This window comes from Passer domesticus, chromosome 9 (assembly GCF_036417665.1).
Source record: "Passer domesticus isolate bPasDom1 chromosome 9, bPasDom1.hap1, whole genome shotgun sequence".
NCBI classification, from domain to species: Eukaryota; Metazoa; Chordata; class Aves; order Passeriformes; family Passeridae; genus Passer; species Passer domesticus.
Window position 1 is genome coordinate 39,724,748 of NC_087482.1, and position 19,123 is coordinate 39,743,870.

Below are 19,123 nucleotides of genomic sequence, written 5' to 3' on the forward strand. Positions count from 1 at the left end.
CAGCCTATGCTATTCCATGTGATGAGCTTGAATTTATAGATCTTTTATATGCATAAATTTAGAAAGAAACATCTCTAGCTTGTATAGTCCCACACTTGAAATAGAAAATGAAAATTGCATGTATACGCACCTCTGCAGGTTAAACAAATTTATTTACAGTTCTGATTTCTGCTGTGTGGTTTTGCAAATACATGTATGGGATCTGTCAGCAGTTCCACTGACAGTGCCAGTCCCGTGCTCTCGAGCACCTGTAGAGGAGGCAGCACATCAGATTTACATATTTTTAGCTGTTCTTCAAGGATGTTGTTGTTGACAGTGACATCAAGCATGGCCAGAAATTGTTGCAGATCATGGCCTGACAGTTTGACATTGGTACTTGAACAGTAGTGGAGAAAACTTTGTAAATAAATTAATTCTAAACCCAGGGCTTGATTTTGCGAAGCTTAGACTTTATTACTTGGAGTTAGCAGGTACGACAGCATCCTTTAATCCTCGCTTTTGACACGGCACGACGTCATCGCAAAGTTTAGGCAAGGGGGGAAAAAAAAAAAGGCAAAAAAAAAAAAAACCGCTGTTTAAGAAAGAAATGTGGAATAACACTGAGAAGGGCCTCTCGCTGGGAGACAGGTTACGGGTGTGACGAACCTCGCCCGGTGTCCCCCCTGTGCCGCGGGCGAGGGGCGGAGGGCGCCGGGCACGGGGGCGCGCCCGCCCGGAGCGCGCTTCCTGCTCGCCGCTGCCTTTAAGGAGGCGCCGGGTTTAAGGTGGACCGGCGCTGAGGGCGGGGCGCGCCCGCCCGGCTCCGCCCGCCGCGTCGCCCTCCGGTCCGCCCCCCTCGCCGGGGCAGCGGGTGCCAGGCGGGGTTGTGATGCGGCCGTTGTTTTCGTAGGGTCGCGGGGCCGCGGTGCGGAGGTAGCCAGGCGGCCCATGGAGCTGGGGTACGCCGGGCAGGCGGCGTAGCCCTGCTCGCCCCCGCTCCCTTCCGCCGCTTTGTTAGCGCCAACACAAGCGCGCCTCACCTACACGGTGGAGAGGAAGGCAGCGCTCCCCGCACAATAATGGGCAGCCGGGCGCTGCCCCCCGGGCCGCCGCAGAGGTGAGTCGGCGCCGCCGCAGGGCCGCAGGTTCCCCGCGGGGAGGAAGCCGAGCGAGCGGGGCGGGCTGACAGCGCCGCGGCGCTGCCTTAAGAGCGGGGCGCCACCTTAAGCGGCCGCTGACTTTTCTCGTTACATTGTAGCAGCGGAAAGAATGTCGGCGCGGGCCGCGGGTGACGTCAGGAGGGAGCAGCGCGGCGCGGCCGCCAGGCAGCGGCAGCGGCGGCCCCGCCACGGCGAGGGAGGAGGCGGAGGAGGCGGGAGCGGCGCCGGCCCCGCCGCCACCGCAGCGGCAATGGCGGCCGTCGGGGAGCGCAGGTCCCTGCCCAGCCCCGAGGCGATGTTGGGGCAGCCCTGGAGCCACTGGGTCGACGCTGCTAAACTTCACGGGAACGACGGTGAGTGGCCGCCACCCCCTCCCCCCCGCTCGCCCCCAGCGCGCCCCGCGGCTGCCCCGGCACGGCACGGCACGGCGCGGTGCCGGGCCCGGCGGGCGGCTCGGCTCCGCTCGCAGCCCCAGCTCGGCGGCCGAGTTCGTTGTGCGGTGCGCGCCCCCGGCCGCGCTCGGGAGCGGCAGCGCCTGCCCCAGTTCCTGTAATCCGGGACACGGAGCCAGCGGCCGGTCCCCGGAGCCCGGCACCTCCCGCCCTGGATTCAGCCTGGGCGTGGGGCGGGCAGCTCCCGCCGCAGGTGAGGCATCCCCGCCGCTGACAGCGGGGCTCGGTGGTGCCGTGACCCCGCGGCGGAACCGGCGCCGGGCACGGGCGGGGGGCACGCCTCCCCTCTGCCCCTGCCCTGCATTCAAATCGGGTGGCTTTTCGGTTTCAGGAACAGCATTAGAAGAAAGTTTCAAGGAATACGGGAGAAACCGAGAAGCAATGCGACTTTGCCGAGAAGGTGAGTGCGATTCATTCCTGAAGAAAAGTTTTCTTCTTCACAGCTACTTAGCAGAGGAGCAGGCATGGGAAAGAGAAAGGATCAAAGTTTCTTATCGGTTTGCATTTAGGACTGGTGGCCTGTCAGTGACTGGTGTATTAGCATTATTATTAAATTAATACGTATTTTGAAAACTACAACTTAGGGCATAGGACTGTTCTTACTGTGTTTCTATATGTTGTTGTTGGTTTTTTTTTTGTCTTTAGACTATAAATAGTCCTAAGGAAGCTCTGTGACCAGCACTGATAAAATCTTCTCTTGAGTTACGATATTTTTTATTCTTGGTATAATCCATGTCAGTATTTCAATACCAATCCCTTCCTCTGTCATGTCGTTGTGTTATGTTTATTGCTTGTTACTCTGCTAAATGAGAGTGACCTTTCACCTGTGATTAGCAAAAGCCCATTACGGCCTAGTTTCTTGCAAGAGTAGCAATGCTACTTGGAGTTGTAAGCAGATGATGAATGAAAGCTATAGATTATTATTATTTACTTTTTAACAGGCAGTGAAAAAAGGAAGCGATGAGTGTGATTTACTATGTTAATTTTTGTTTATTTGTTTTTCTAGTTTAGTGATAGGTTCTAAAACTTTCTCTGTTCTAAATCATTCTTAATATTGTTGGTTCTTGGTTCCTTCTGAGTACCTGAGACGTGTGCCAGAGAACAGGCCCAGCTGTTTTAAACACTGGACCCAAGTCAAAAGACCCAAGTCATTTATTTGATGTTGTTAGAAATGGAAGGCTGAGTTTGTAGACATGGTTTACAATCATGGGAAGCAGAACTTGCCAGGGACCTTAGGAGATGATCTGATTCAGCACCTGCTGACTTGTGAGCTGCAAGCAGCAAATGAAACCTAAAGCAAGGGGGCACAGGCTGGCAGGATTGGGAGGCAGGGATCCATACTGAGTCTGAATCAGAATGGCTATATTTTGTACAGTTCTCAATGTTGCTAAAATTTGGAAAATACAGTTTCTAGGGTCAGAGTCAGTGGTCAGTGGCATGGAAGAAAGATGCAATAGGCAGCTGTGCTGTGGCGTGCAGATTCACTTGTGGTGTTTTTCCATCTTCTTAAGTGTATCTGTGAGTTCTTAGGCACTTGAAAAAGCACTTCATTACTTCATTGCCAAGTTCCAGTCTAATCATTGTGCTGGATATGTAATTCATTTTTCTGAATAGGCAAATCATTCAAATGCTAAAAAAGCATTTACAACAATAAATACACACATTATCTTTGTGAAGATTTTACCAATAAGGATTTTCAAACGTTTGCTCTTATTTCTACTTCTTAAAATGCAAGCATCTAAGGTTTCCAGATTCTAAAGATTAGCTGGCAGGGTAAAGAATAATCCATCCTATTTTTTTCCCCACTGGAGAGAGATCATGAAACTGGTTTTGTGCAGGCTGATCACTGAGACACGGTGACTGCACTGACTCCAACCATGTGAATGATTTGCAGGGTTGTGAGTTGAAGGAATTTCATAAAATACTTTGAGAATTAAAAGTGAAACTTAGTAGCCCTGTCAGGCTCCAGAAGTCTGTTTATTTTGTTTGCTTTATGACATACAAATGAGACACTGACTTGGCATGTACCTGTAGCTGGCCTGTAGGGAGCTTGGCCTGCTGCAAAATAGACCTAAAATAGTACTAATTAAGTTAATCTAAACTTAAGGAACTAGGGGAGCAGCAAACATGCCAGCATACGTATGTGTTATCAAATAAAACTTCAAAAATGCTGTAAATTATTCATTTTCCCAGGAAGAATTTTGCTTTCAAAATTGAGGAAGAAACATGTATAAAGTAATTGGACTTTCTAAACCTTGGTTCTTACCAGAGAACGGTGAACCAAAAGTATAAATTTTGTTAAATCCACTTTAACCTCAAGACTTTTGTCGTGGTACCCCACAGTATTTTAAATACAAGTAACAACAGAACTCCTTGTGTAAGAAAGTTATTTCTCTACAGATTGGGAGTTGACTCTGAGGCCCAACTTCTCAAAAGGATTTCAAGGTTATTTAGGCTAATTTAACCTTGCATTGCAACTCTTCCAGTTTGCATAAAATAATTAAATATTCATGGCTTGGAGAGGGAGCAAAAGAAGGAACATGACTTTACATCCCACATATTAGAATTGGGTTCAAAACCAAGAACCATTTTCTTTATTTAACAATTGTCAGGCTCCCACTGGCCTGTGTCCCCACTGGGCTGTGGGTGGTAGTTGTTCCTTTTCCCACGTGCTGTTCTCTGCATCTCCTGGTGGGAATGGCCTCATCCTCAGCATGCCTGCTGGCAGGAGGTGGATTTCAGCCTCACAGGCAGTTGAGTTTGAGGCTCATGAATGAAGGGTGAGTGTTCCTCTTGTTGTAACACTGTATTAGAAGAGGGGCTTCACATTGCCAGCTTTCTTTTTTAACATTCTCCTTTTGTTAAACTTTAAAGGTAAAGAATGATGTATGCTATTTTAAAGGAATAAAGGAGGATGTAACTCTGTAATTCCAGGACAATATTTGCAAGCAGCAGAGAGAGGGAGGATTTCAGACACACCTTTGTCAGTGGCACTCTCTATTTGCTGATCAGGCAGCTCCTCTCTCAGCATTTTAGTGGTTGTGAAGCCTGATGAGTCCTTAATACCTGTTAATGATGCTAGTTCCATGCAGGGATCAGGAAACATGTTTTTTTTTTTCTGTATCTAACCTTCCTTGGTCATAACCAAGCTCACACTGAAGTAGGAAGTAGAATTTGAGTTAGGGCTGCCCAAACTCCCAGTGTTTGTGTCTCATACTTCCACGTTTCTTTTTCACTGCTCTTACATGCTTTCTCTTCTGCTAATACATAATATTAAATCATTCCTGCTGGGATCCTCACTGACCTTCATCAAAGTGAGAAACTCGCTGGATACTTCCCTATATGTTGCTTTTTGAGACAGTAACAGTCCACACTGAGCTTTGATATAGAAATCAGCTGCAGGAATGAGGTATGGGCCAAATGAACTGGACTTGCTCTTGGTATGGAAAATCCCCAGGAGATGGAAGTGAGGGAGGGATACCCAATGGGATGGGAAGATTTTACTTTAAAATAAGTCTTAAACTTTACTTTGACTTTGTACACTGAAACCTTCCTCTGCTGAGCAATCCTATCAAGGTAAGAACATGTTAGAAGCAATTGTGCTCATTAGTTATTTTCATATGTAATTGATGTGACAGAATCTTTTGGCTCATGCAGTCACTTAATTACTTACTGCTTTGTGAACGAGCTAAAGGTGTGAATCCCCTGCCACTCACTTGTGCTGTGATGAAGCAAGGCTAGCATGTTGCATTGTAATATGTAGATGAATTCCAAAACAGCAAGGCAGAAAATCTCATCCTCTTCTTGCATTTTTCCTGTATTTTCAAATGAAACTTTGCTGAGGTGCATCTTCCAAACTTGTGTGATAGTGGGAGTGAGTGCCATCAGATGCAGCCAGAATGTTTTCAGTCACTCAGTTCATCTTGGAGGTGCAGTAGATCTTAAAAGGAGTTTGATGTGTCTGTAGTACCTGACACTGTTTGATTTGGAAAAAAATGATTCTTCATATCAAACCTCATAATAAGTGCTTGAAACGGTTTTTCAGGAGATCCTTGCAAACTTGTGCTGAATTTAGTTTGCTTTTAAGGTTTTTTCTAGCCCATTGTTGCAAAGAGGATCTCGAAATAGAACTGTGCCTGTGAGTGTAGAGTTCATGCGTGGTACCTTTGACAGGCTTCAACAGAGGCAACTGTTGCTTCTTGCAAAATTTAACAACAGGTTGGCTCATTTTGCTCTGTGGAAGAGCAGAGAAGCTGTCAATAGAAACAGTGAGACCAAAGTCGTTTATTGGGGCTGAGGGCCTAACCCTCTCTCACCACCAAAGAACTCTTGACTCTCCCCACAGTAAATTTTCAATTGCTAAAGGTTGTCATGTTCCTTTAAATAAAGCAAACGCATGGGGAAAAAATCCAAAATGAGAAACCCAAAACCAAGCCATCCCCACCCCCAAATCTATATTTGAGAGTCAGAGAGATACAACCTATGTACATCATCATTGAATACACCATTACTTATTAATTTGTGCAACCCTTTTGAAGTGGTTGGGATTAAAGTCTCTTATATTCTCATACTGACTCATAAAATAAATTTGAAATACTTAAAATTATAAAGAAGTTAACTATGACATCTCAGATAGGAAAATAGAAGCATGGGGAGCAGAAAAAGAGATTTGGCTAGATAATTTAAAATTGAATGGGTTTTTTTAAGTGTATTTGCTACATGGTGTCTTTACTAGAGCTTAAGTACCTCATTCTTTCAGTTTCACATACAGCCCTTTTTTTTTAGTTTGTTTGGGTATTTTTGTGTGTGTTACATCCTTTGAGAGGTGAATCCCTTGCTGCTGTCTATTTCAGGCACTTCACCCATACTGTCACCACAGCTCAGAGTTAACTGCCAGCAAAGTAGAGGAGGAGGACAGAACATCTGTAACTTGTGTCCCAGTCTGAACTGGTGTTGGCTGTGGGGTGATGTAGCACAGCACCAGTCTTACAGCTTTTAGAATATTCTGTCTTAGTAAAGCAAGCAGTGAGTTTTCTGTCTGAATGCAGATTGTCAGTTTTTGGTGGGCACCTTCAGAAGACGCTCTGGAAGGTTTAATGACAGTAGGAATTAGTCAGGAGAGCAGGTGGGAGCAAACTCTGCTCAGTGTTGTGTCACCTGGTAACAGCTGAACTTCTGGTCTTTGACAGTTAATATATAATAAAAAAAAAAGGCTCTGTGAACCTCCAGGGCATTCAGCAGAAGCTTTGAGGTTTGATTATATTAATTGCTATTAATGGAAGGTACCAGAGCTGTGACAGTACTAAGATCCATGTGATGAACTCTTGTTCTTCTTGAGCTCTTTCTGGGCAGGGTTGAGCATTAAAATCCAGGCCTGGGAGGCTCAATAGATGCATCTTTATCACACAGACCCAAGGTCTAGAATTTTCCCAGCAGCAGGTTCCATAAATAATTAAAGCACTGCTGAAACTTCTGTTCCAATATTAAGTTGTAAATACAAGTAAGAGACAGCATCTTATTTCAAATTTAAATTTGTTTTTATTCAGCCTTGGGAGGTGCTTAGTTGAGTTGATTTTTTTTGTTGTGTCAGATCATATCACAGAGATGCTTAGAGGACTCTGTAATCCTTGACTACCTGCAAATACATTTGTGAGAATTTTTAATAATTTGAAATAAATATTTTAAGGTAGCAGTACAAGGTGCTATGCTTCTTTTTTTACATTCTGCATAGCTGTTCACAGTCTGTAATCAGATAAATCTCTTCTTCATTTCATTGCATTTTAATTAACTATTTACACAAATTGTTTTAAAGTTTTGTGGACTGGTTATTGTAAAACAATTACAGGGAGACTTTAAAATTGCATTGAACTGTTTAGGAAAACTGTTGAGGTTTTATGAGATTGCTTGAAAAACATGCGGTTTGAAAGGATGTTACTTCTGAAATTGTCTGCAGTGATTGGCCCTAATTTTTTTGGGTTTTTTTTCCTTTAAATTCAAGTTCTGTTTACAATATTTAATTATTTCTGATAGGATGAGTCAGGTGTTATAAATAGAATTTTGTGATGTTAGACTGCAAGTTAGAACTGTGTCATATGTTTTAAAGATACTTGGCAGGTTTTAGGTATTACCATAATATTAGCGTGATATTGCAAGGCCTTGGGGACTTTGGCTGGAAGTGCAGCCACAAGACTGTCTTGATCTGTCCATAATATGTGAGGAGGCAGGATATTTTCTTTTTTATAAGAACCTTTTGATATAGTTGTCTGTACACATACATAACAGTCAGGAATTCACTTTATCTAATCCTTCTTAAGTGGTATGTATGATTAGCTAGGTTATCCCTGTGAGGAAGAGGTGATGTCTTGATAATACTTAGTTAAAGGTTGGTTTTTGTAGTGTTTCTGTGCTATATTTGACAACAAAAACTCAGTGAGAGAAGAACAATGCAAGAAATATGTAGAAATGTGACTTTCATACAAGGTGGTAAATTTGTCGTCTAAGTAGAGCAGGGAAGACAAAAAGGCTTAGTGAAGGATACTTTTAAATAAATTGGGTTAAGAGGATGCAGATTACTCTCTCTAAGGTAACTATTTTAAAAGGTATTTCTTCCATTGCAGCAGATCTATAAAAGTGAATATCTGTAGTTATTACAGCTCTCCTGGCTAGGCTGGAACTGCTGAAGGTTGTCTGGGAATAGGTGTGATCTCTTGTCTCTTACAAGACAGAAAATATTTCATCTTTCACAAACCATTGTAATATTTGACTTGTAATTAACTACTCTAAATAATCTCTAGGATGCTTGAAAATTGTTTTTCTTCCTGTATAATGAATGAAATAATCCACTTCTGTGGAACTTGCCCATATGTATAATATTCAACATTATTTCCTAGGCATTCTCACAATGTAGGTGACAGCACAGAGATGAATAGAGCTTTGTACTTACACTTCAAGTTTTTTAGCAGCAAGTGTTAAAATCTGACAAAGGGAATTCAAAGTCTAATGTAGCAGAGAAGCATGATTATAAAAGCAGTTGTCACAGAAGGCAGTAAATTTATTGTAATCTGTGTTCCCACTGCTAGAAGGCTTTGCTCAGTGAAAATCTTGCCTGCTTGGGCAGGCTGTGTGCAGCTGTGAGCCAGGACTGGTGCTGGTGGCTCTCACCCTGGTTCTTGTGGCCAGTCAGACACCCGTGGTAAGCCCAGGTACTACAGGGTATGACAGGATGTGACTTCATCAGAGTAAACTGCACACACAGCTGCTCCCACATTGCTTGGAGTCATGATTGCTGGGTTTGGAAATGGCAAATACTCTGGGCTGTTGGCTCAGGTAGATTAGAAATACTCAAATGCTCAGTTAGTTGTGTGTGCACGTGCCCAGCAGCTCTGTGGAATAAGCTGGTTTGTGGTGTTCCAAATGAGGAAGATGGTTTATTTACAAGCTCACTCCCACCCTGATCTCCACTTCTGGTACCTTTGGCAAAGCCCATGGATAAACTTCATTGATAACATAAGGGGAAAAGGATAATTGGTTATGCCTTGTTTTTCTGCTGGGGGGATTATAATAGGCAGAAAACATGCAGTGTTCTTGATCTGCTCTTCCTTCTGTTGCTAAGCAGGACTTGAATCTTCATCAACTGTATGTAATGCAACAGCAAATGCAGCATTCTCAACTGGCACTGAAAAAAATATGTACAAAGGAGCTGAAGGACTAAATCCTGTAGGGAGCAATTTGGAGGTTAAGTCCATATTACTTTGGTTCTGAAATCTAGAGCTCTCATTGTTTTCTTTGTAAGCAATATGGTTGGATGCTTTCTCATTGATACAGTTGCCTGGAAGTCCTATAGCAACTTGCCTTAAAATGAAGTGTGGAGGCTTTAAAGAGCTAAATTTTAAAATCAAGTCCTATGATGAATACACAGTAAATTGGATGTTTGCTTGCTATGGACATCAAATTCTGTTGTATTTTACCCTTCATAAATTTAACTTTCAGTCTATGGTTCTGTTCACTGACTGCATAAGTGGTGTAGTAGATGCTGTGAGTAGGAAGATGAGAGTTCTGGTGGTTTATTAAGTGTTACCTGGGGATGTGGGGTCTTGCTGTGAGCCACTGAAATCAGCAGAGCTTTTCTTGTGACTGGAAGGAGAATGTAGGACCAGGTTGAGGGGCTCAGTGGGTGAGAGAGGAGACAGCCATATTCAGTGCAACCTCACAATCAGACACCAGAGGTACTTCACTTTGCAAACATTTAATTGTCAGTCCCTACATATTACAGCCATGGCTTTGTCAAGGTGTATATACCCTAAATTACACCCTCTGGCTATTGTTTCAGGCAAAACTACAGAGGAAAATCTGTATCAGTTTACACCTAGGGTGTGGTTCTACAATCTTTTTTTTTTTCCTCCTAGTAATGCTGGATTAAGCAGCTCCTGTCTCTGCTGAGTGAAACACTTGTGAAATAATAGTTGTAGTCTAACTGTAAAGTTGTTTCCAAAACAAGGTGATGGCTGATTAAAGGAGAACCTTAATCTAGAATCCATTGGACTGTGCTTGATTATGTATCTTTTCAGAGCGAACCTGATCTGATTTTTGCATGTCTGCCTACAAGACTGTATAGCATAATAGATCTTGTGTCTTGGACATCTTTGAGTGTTAAAGATGCCATATCAGTGAATAACCAAGGTGTAAATCAGGACCAGTTTAAGTGGTGTATTGTGAAAACTAAACAAGTAAGAGCTAGTTGTTATTATTATTGTTTAGCATGCTTTTACAAAATTCCTTTATCATGATTAGTTATGTCAGAAGACCAGGTAATAGAAATTGGAAGTTTTTCTAACATTCTTGAGGTGGTTCCCAGTAACTTTGTGAACTGGAGAAAATGCCATTTGAATTTGTGTTGCTATGCTGAACAAGACTTACAGCATCTTTTATCTTAATCTTTTACTGGAGGGCTGTTACAAATTATGCCAAAAAGGAGAAAAAAGCATCATTTTTACAGTATACATAAATGTGTTCCATACGAAATACTCGTTTTATCCCTTCAGAAAAATCTGTAGTTGTGGGGAATATCCAGAAGCCTCAAATGCTGCAAAGGTTTGGGTTAACTAGCAGTATTTTTGATGGATATGTCAAAGGAATAGAAAGTGTTCCCAACAGTGAGACAGTGTGGGTGTTGGATTATTGAGACAGCCATATAAAATAATTTGGAAAGCACTTTTCAAAATAATACATTTTCCAAAAAAATTCTCCACTTTTCCCAGGAAACGTTAAAATCATCTTTAATATCTTTCTAGAGTCATTCTAATTGAACAGGAATGAAATAGGAGTTTAACTTGCCTCTGACAACTAGAAGGCTTTGCTTGGCTTTGGTTTATAACGAATATAATTTTGGGATTTAGGATATTGTCATGGTTTGACACTGGCTCAATGCCAGGCACCCATGATAGTCACTCACCCTCCCCTGCTAGAGCTGGGCAGAGGAGAGAAAAATTTAATGAAGGCTTCATGAGTTCAGATAAGGACCAGGAGAAAACACTCTTAAGGGCAAAACAAGCTAAACTTAGAGATACAAAGTGAATTTATTACTAACAAAGTCACAGGAGGATAATGAGAAGTAAAATAAGCCCTTAAAGTACCGTTTCTTCCCCCAGCCATTCCCTCCTTCCCACCAACAGCACAGGGGTACAGGGCATGGGGGTTTGGTCAGTTCATCACTGAGGTTTTCTTTTGCTGCTCCAGGAGAGGAGTCCTTCCCCTGTGAGACCTTGGGGTCCCTCCCATGGGGGGCAGTTCCATGTGAACTTCTCCAGCGAGGGTCCACTCTCAGGAGCAGCAGCCCTGCAGCTGCAATGTGAATTCCCCCACGGGCACACAGTGCTCCCAAAACTGCTGTGGCATGGGTCAGTCTTCCATGGGGTGCAGTCCTCCAAGGACAGGCTGCTCCAGCCTGGAAGGGCCCTCTCTCTCCACTGGGTCTGCACTGGATCCCAGCCTCCTCCAGGCACCCACGTGCTCCAGTATGGGCAGCTTCCCCACGGGCTCTGGGTGGATCTCTGCATCCCCCATGGATTTCTGCATCCCCATGGAATCCCCAGGGGCTGTGGGTGGATCTCTGCATTCCCCAGGGATCTCTGCATCCCCCATGGATCCCCAGGGGCTGTGAGTGGATCCCTCCATCCCCATGGATCCCTATGGGCTGCAGGGGCTCAGCTGCTCCACCCTGGTCTCACCATGGCTGCAGAGGAATCTCGGCTCTGGCACCTGCAGCACCTCCTCCCCCTCCTTCTCCACTGGCCGTGGTGTCTCCATGTTGTTTCCCTCACATCTTCTCACCTCCTCCTCTTCTCTGGCAGGGAAAAAACTGTGTCCCACTTTGTTTTGATTTTCTTCTCAAATCTGTTATCACAGAGGCATATCCATCCTCTGTAACTGGCCCAGTTTTGGCCAGCAGCTGTCCATCCCCAGAGCCATCAGGGACTGGCTCTGCTGGGCATGGGGGAAGCAGGAGTCACCTCTGTGGGCCCCCCACTACCAAAACCAGGCTGTGCAAAGCCAACACAGATGTTCAGATAATTTGTTTTTTAAAACAGAATCTATGTTTGAATGTGTCTGTTCTGCTCAGCTAAGAGAGAAGGCAGTCGTCCTGCTCTCACTGGTACTAAATAAAAGTATTTGAGAGGAAAGGGCTAAATTAATTTCCTGATAGGCAGCATTTACTTCATGAAAGTACTTAAAGATGAATTCCCAAAAGCAATTTTGTTTTTCACTTCTGTGAAGTTGTGTTACTCAAATCAACTGTCTAGAATTCCTGCTTGTTCCGGAGCTTCTGTTCCATGTTGTAGTTTGTAATTTATAGAGAAGTTTTGAGCCAAATTCAATACATCTGTGTTACCTACCAAAAGCAGTGTAATGTGTGCTTATGATTCTTGTCCTAAATACAGGGTTGGGGCTTTTTGTGACCATTTGATTGAGGGAAGACTTTTTCTGCCAGTTGTGTTGTGACATTTTAGGGGAAGTAGTCTGAGCTGTACCTGATATGGTTTGATTATGGTTTGTATCTAGGCTGGACAGAGCCCTCTCCTTGTCTGATATTTCTTCTGTAGAACCTGCTTTAACAGCCAGCTGACTGTGCCTGGCTGTTTCAGCACCACTACTTCCATGGGATGTTTGGAGAAGTCCTAAACACATCAGTCCTTGTTCGGGAAGTTTCCTTTTGGTTCTGCCTGACTCCCACCTTGTGCCCTGAAATGTAGGGGCACAGACCATTGTGTCATTTGCTGGAATAAAACTTGTACATTTATTTTCTTGTTTTTATGGCCTGAATTTAATGATCTGAAGTGTTAGCTTGATAGTCTTGGAGGTAAGAATACTATTTTTATCCTCAGAGTAGAGCACAGGAGTAAAATCTTCAGTGTGCTGTCAACATGTCTCATCTGAGGCTTGTTTACAACTGCTTGGGATGCAAAAGGGGTTCCCTGTGCAACGGTGCAATTCCCTGTCTCCTGCTGACACCATCCAAAATTCTCATGGATAACCAAAACAATGTGAGGAAAGGCCCCCTGTCCCAGGAAAGGACAAAAATCACAGCCTGGGTAGATGGTGCTCTTCATTATGAAATAGGCAGACATGATGGCAAGGTGCAGCATCAGCTGTTTTATTTATAATTTAATCCCTGCAGGACTTTTCCTGCACTTGGTGACCGAGGTCTTGCAGGAAGGCGTCGTTTGTCATCGGGGTGATGTCACTGACTCACGGGAGCATTTGGGGTGTCCCTGCTGTTATGGTGGCCTGGCACTACCCTTTCTTGGACTCCTTTGGCGTTTTTCCCCACGTGTTCCACACTGTTGCTGGAAGCAAAAGCTTTTGAGTCATTTCCAAACCCAAAGCAGTGCATTGTGGGCCAGCGCTGGGAGGACTGGATCAACAAGTTTGGCAGCAGCGGCTTTGGCTTCCTGCCTACCCTGGATAGGCACCAGTAGGGATTGCCTAAGTCTCCCAGTGAGTTTGAGCTGCAGATCCCAGCCTAGGTCCTGAAAGTCATGTGTGTACAACTGCTGTGCCTGGCAGAGGAGCTGCCTCTGTTGTAAACCGTGGTTTTGTTATCCTGGATGTGTTTGCAGTAGTTATCTTTTATCTGCTTTAGGAAGGTGGATGTTCTATTTGTTTTCAGTGTACTGGAGGGTGGTAAACTCTACAAATTTGTTAAAATATCAAAGGATCCTGTTTACCTTTCAGTTTTCTGTTGTCTATTTAATCTTACTGTTTTCATCCTGAGTCATCCAGGGGCAGTTAAATGGTGCTCTGAAGTGTCTTTTTCTGTGTGTTTTTGAAATACCAGCTCCGTGTTCTTTGTTGTGCCTGTTCCTTAAACCCCATGTGTCTTCTGTGACTTCCCCTTTACAGATAGGCTTCATCTTGTAACACAGTGCATCAGGAGCACCACTTGAGGTCTGGGGGCTTCCTGGGGGAGCAGGACACCACTTGCCTGTGTCTCATTGCATAGTTGTGCTCTGAATATGTCTAATCTTGAATCTGCATAAGGATGACTTTGTCGTGCTGCTTATATAATCAGGTTTATTGGTTTTATGTCCTTTTTGACATGAGATGTCTAAAAATTAAAGCTGGTGCCTATTTCAGTACTTTTTCCTTAGAGTAGAGTATTTTGCTCCCTAGCTGGTCTAAGAAAAAAGTTCTTTTTTTCACCTCCTACTGTGTGTTTAGGTCCATTCATACATATCCAATATTTTCTTCCCAAGAGTGATGAGTACTGTTATCTGCAGAGAGACCAGAGGAGGGAAGTAGTCTTAGAAATATCTGTCAAAAATGTGAGGAGGACCAAACCAACCAAATCAAAACATTAAGTAGTCTGAGCAAATTCTTTCTCCTTCCTTTTTATTGTGTTCTGCTGAAGGTGTTACTTTCTGTGTACATCACAAGTGGGCTGGTGTTCTGGTTATGTTAAAGAGGCCCAGACCATGAAAGAGCAGAAAAACTACTTTAAAACAGTTCATTCCTTTCAGATCTTCTGCATGTATAATATAATCTAAATTATCTAAATTTTTAATACATTTTAATTAAAAAATATTACAAGTTGCGGTCCTTCCCAACCCCTTTCTGCTGAAGAGTGAAGTGAGTGATTTCAGTAGTGGAGAGCTAGTGCTAGATATGGAAGAATAATACCTGATGCAGATTTGTTCACCCAGTGTTTTCAAAGTATCTTTTTTTTTTTTTCCTTTCTCTGAACACACGCATCGTGTATTTTATGTGTAATGTTTGGAGATGGAATTCTGGAAGATTTTGTGAAGACAGGCTCCGAAAATAAGGCAAATATCTCCTAACAGTGAAGAAATACATCTTGGAATGAGAATAGCAATGGGTTTATTCTAAAGAGGAGGTGACATGCAAAGGCAAAACCTAAATTTCTTCTTTAGAGCAATTCAAAATTCCATAACAATAAAAAAAAATCACTTCCATAAAGATTTTTTTAGGTGGAACTGTGTTTGTATTATATCACAAATAACCAGCAGTGAAATTACTGACCTTGTTCTGTGAATGGGTAGCCTGATTTTCCTTCCCTGTTTGCCTATTTAATTCATATAACTGTGTGTCAGCGGGCAGCTAGCACAGGTTTAAAGCCTAACCCTTCTGAACAGGTGGGTCCCCTCTTGGAAGGAAATCTCTGATGACAGTAGCTCTGTATGTGCTGGAATATGTCCACTGTAAGAAGTAAAGACTCAGGCTTTACCAGTTCTCAGCTAGATAATTGAAATAGTCATATTTCTTTGTCTAAAGGTATGCAATAGCCAAGTTCAAAATACTTTGTGTAACTACATGTGTGTTCAAATACATAACAAGTAGGTTAGCCCTTTTACTGCACTATAACAACAAAAACACTGGTTTATTTTACATTTTATCTTCTGAACTTATGAACTATCACAGTGTTGTTGGGTTTTTTTCCTATAGTACATTTATATGTCTGTTGCTGTGCAACTTACTATTTTTTTAATTGTATCAAATCAAGTCCCAGTAAATCTGCAAAGCAAAGGAAGTAAATTTTACTGGGAAAACTAATAGTGCCTGCCAAATTGAGAGAAGTGAAGAAGTGTAAGCTGGTATGTGAAAATCAACAGGCATCAGTTTCTTTATGGCTACATGAGGCATGATTGAAACAGTCTTATTTTTGAGGTGGATGTTCCAGTGCATGGAGAAGATGGGAGTGGCAGGGGTGGGGTGGTTTTAGGTAGTTGGCTTGCCTAATAAAAGAAAATATTGATATACAATTCAGTTGACAGGTCTTGTGTATTGTTTTCTTAGCTTTTTTTTTTTTTTTGAATATGCTGATTTGCTCCCTCAGGTATCAGATGCATGGTGTGAAAACCCAGAGTGTTCTTTGCACAAAGATGTGTTGTCTTTGCACAATTAAGGAGTTAACACCACGCTGCTGTCACACAGGAGTTGGGGCTGTGGTCAGCAGTGAGGTGGTGGAAAGATAAACACTGTGCATGTCCCAGGTAGCAGGGAAAAAGGTGCCCTTCATTATTGCTAAATTTTGGGGTGTTCTATCACAAGAGATGTAATCATGGGCACATTGTGTTCCTCCAGCTCCCACTAGAAAGAAAATGTGCAAATGGAAGTGGCTGTTACTGCTGTGCTCTGTCGGTTACTGAGGACACCAGCACCCAGTCACAAGGCTGCATGTGGACAGTCACACAGCAAAGTGGCAGAAATGCCACACGTACGCCAGGTTTGTTTTCCCTTAAAAGCGTGTCTAGGTAGGAGACGGGCGAGGCTGAGAAGCCTGGAACATGTTCACCATTTGTAGTCACGTCGTATCAAAATACTTCTGCTGCGTGGAGCAGCTTTATGTAAACTGTGAGTTTAGGTTTAAATAAAACAAACTTCCTTTTTCCTACTCCAGAAGTACAGCTGCTGCAGAGTACACGGAGTGCTGTGTGTAAAACAGGAGAAAAATACCAAACCTGTTGATGTTAGAACAATTCATAATTGCAGTGTGCTTCAGGCTGTGACTTAAGATACATTTTAGAATATTCTATGGGTGATTTATTTCAGTTTAATTGAGGGTGTGTTTGACTAGTGGCTTATCCAGAACTTTTCTCCCCCCTCATGGTAGGTTTTCTGTATAATAATTGAAGTGTTTCTGTGTACACTTTCATATTAGCTTAATCCAGATTTTAATTTTACTGTTCAAATTATAGGGTTTTTATTCCCTGAATCCAGTTTCATTTTTGTGTCATAATTGCAAAACTCAATTCATTTTTGAGGGTTCCTTAAGCTATTTTAGAATTGTTAAATTTATTTTTTTTTTACACAAAAACGTAAATAATTGTTGGCTTTCCCAAAATACAGCAGTGGCACTATGAGATCATGCCAACTAAAAATAATGCGTGACTTTGAATGAAGATATCTTACATGAAAAATTATGTGTTCAACATTTGTGTAATATACAAATTGGTTAGAGAAATTAAAAATATCCTTAGGTCTGAAAACTCATTAAAAAGTAAATGGGAATGGTTTTTGTAGATGACTGACTTGAATCAAGTTGCTGATGAAAAATTGATGTAACAGGATACGATGTGAGTGGGGAGACTTAGAAAGCTTTTCAGATTAAAATATGCTACTTGTGTTTCATTGAGAAATTTACTCATCAGTCTTTCTACAGACTATCTTCTGTAAGCTTCTTCACTGAAATTATTTATTATTCTGTACAATCAACTTAGAAAACCTGTTTAATAGCTTGAATGAAGAATGTGATGTGTTTTGCATTAGATTTTCAAAGAAATTAATTGTGTGTAGATGAATTCATATACAAAGAATTTAACTAAATACTTAGATGTCTACTTTAATATGCTTTATATATAATTACAGGAACACTGAAATCTTGGGAGCCTAAAATTAGAACTCCCAGCTGTGCAGTGGTGCAGGTGCACGTGTGCATGACACGCTTCTCTTTGGTATCTGTTGCTCAGTTTTTATCCTTGGGTAGAAGACACAGACATTTCCCAGAGCTGTTAAATTTTAGAGAACTAAAATTCAGTGTTTCATTCTGCATCCTGGCAGAGAGAGGGAGGGAGGGCTCTGGGGGAGCTGCTGTGCCTGTAGCCTTGCACAAGGAGGGCTGTTTGGATTTGTGTGTGCACAGAGGAGTGCTGCTGCCTGCAGCAAACCTTCCTGCTGGAGGTGAAGCTCAAGGGGATGCTGCAGGGGATGGGGTTTTGGGAATGCAACACAGCTGCACCCATGGAAAAGAGGTAGGTCATCCTTTGCCCCTTCAGCAGGGCAATCTGAATTTGGGAAAAGCCAAGTAAAATATAAAGAGCTGTAGCTTTGAAAAGATAGACTGTCCTGAGTTTTGAAAGGACACCAAACAGAGAGGATGCCCCTTTTAGAGATGAACCAAATATTCTAACACTAGTAGAGCTTTATGACAGTGATCAAATCGTGTAATGCAGCTCCTGTGCCTAGTTAAACCAGATTGTGGGGTTTTTTGGTCTTGAACTGAAAGTCATTTCTCTGAGCCAAAACTTTGAGGTTTGAGTATTCAATAAAATGCTGGGTAATTGCTGTATTTGCTGAAGTGGAAAACACAGTCAAAACAGTTAATCAAGTCTTCAGCTGTTCCTTCCTTCAGCTGATCAATCAGCAACTACTCAGTGAAACAAAGTTCATGCACTTCTGCTCAGAACCCAAGGAGAGCTCTGCCTTTCAAATGTCCCCTCAAGTAGCTGGACTTCCAAAGCTGTATGTGCAGGAAATGCAAGTTATTTAATGTACAGAGTGGAGCTGGCAGGAATTTTCAAAATGGGAAACCTTGAAGAAAATAGTTCAGCAATGCTTCCCTCTGAACCTAAATGAAACAGCTCAGATATGAGAATGTGCATTTGGTTTGTTTTATTTTGTATTAAAAGGCTGTTTTGTAGCTGAGGCAACATGAGCATAAACCTTATGGGTGAGATTTTTTTTTAAAACAGTGTTTCTGAGTGTATATTTGATCATTTTATGTTTTGTTCATTTGATTATATGTATGTTCTCTGCAGTCACAAATTGGTTAGGCCTGCACATATGGTTCATAAAATACTTGTGTTCTATTAATACCTAAGTGTTCATTACTTGAAATTTTGCAGAATACCCTCAAGTATATTTTGCTAGAATCTCTTACTTTGGTTCCACACTTGTGTAAACCAGAGCACTCTAATTTCTATATGGGTTTAGTTATTTTGTTCACAATATCTGTTTGGAAATATTCTTCTTTTGTTATCATCTTGCATGGTACACAGTAAAAAAAGTGCAGTAGTTTAATTTTACGTCAGCATTGATAAGTATACAAAAACACATCTGTTCGTGAATGATAAGCACTTGAGTGTTTCTCCAAAATAGTTTGGAAGATATTGTTTAGAAAATAATGGTTTAGTTGCAGAATATGAAGTATCTGTGTATAAAAGGGACTTTGACTTTTTGAAGCCTTAACTTGGATCACTTAATTTTTTAAATGAAACGTTTATATCAGTTAACTAAGGA

At 42.2% G+C, this 19,123-nt stretch overlaps 1 protein-coding gene across 4 annotated transcripts in view; it reads left to right on the top strand.

Annotated features, from left to right (window-relative positions):
• ATXN7 (ataxin 7) overlaps positions 1-19,123 on the top strand; it is an 82,126-nt gene that overhangs the window by 24,953 nt on the left and 38,050 nt on the right. The window contains exons 1-3 of one of the 4 annotated variants that reach the window (XM_064432926.1): positions 624-1,096; positions 1,238-1,492; positions 1,923-1,991. In XM_064432926.1, the coding sequence (XP_064288996.1) occupies positions 1,249-1,492; positions 1,923-1,991 (313 nt within the window). In that variant the 5' untranslated portion in view covers positions 624-1,096; positions 1,238-1,248. Of the gene's footprint in view, positions 1-623; positions 1,097-1,237; positions 1,493-1,922; positions 1,992-19,123 lie in introns of those variants that run through there. The other 3 variants (XM_064432927.1, XM_064432924.1, XM_064432925.1) reach the window with 3 other exon arrangements.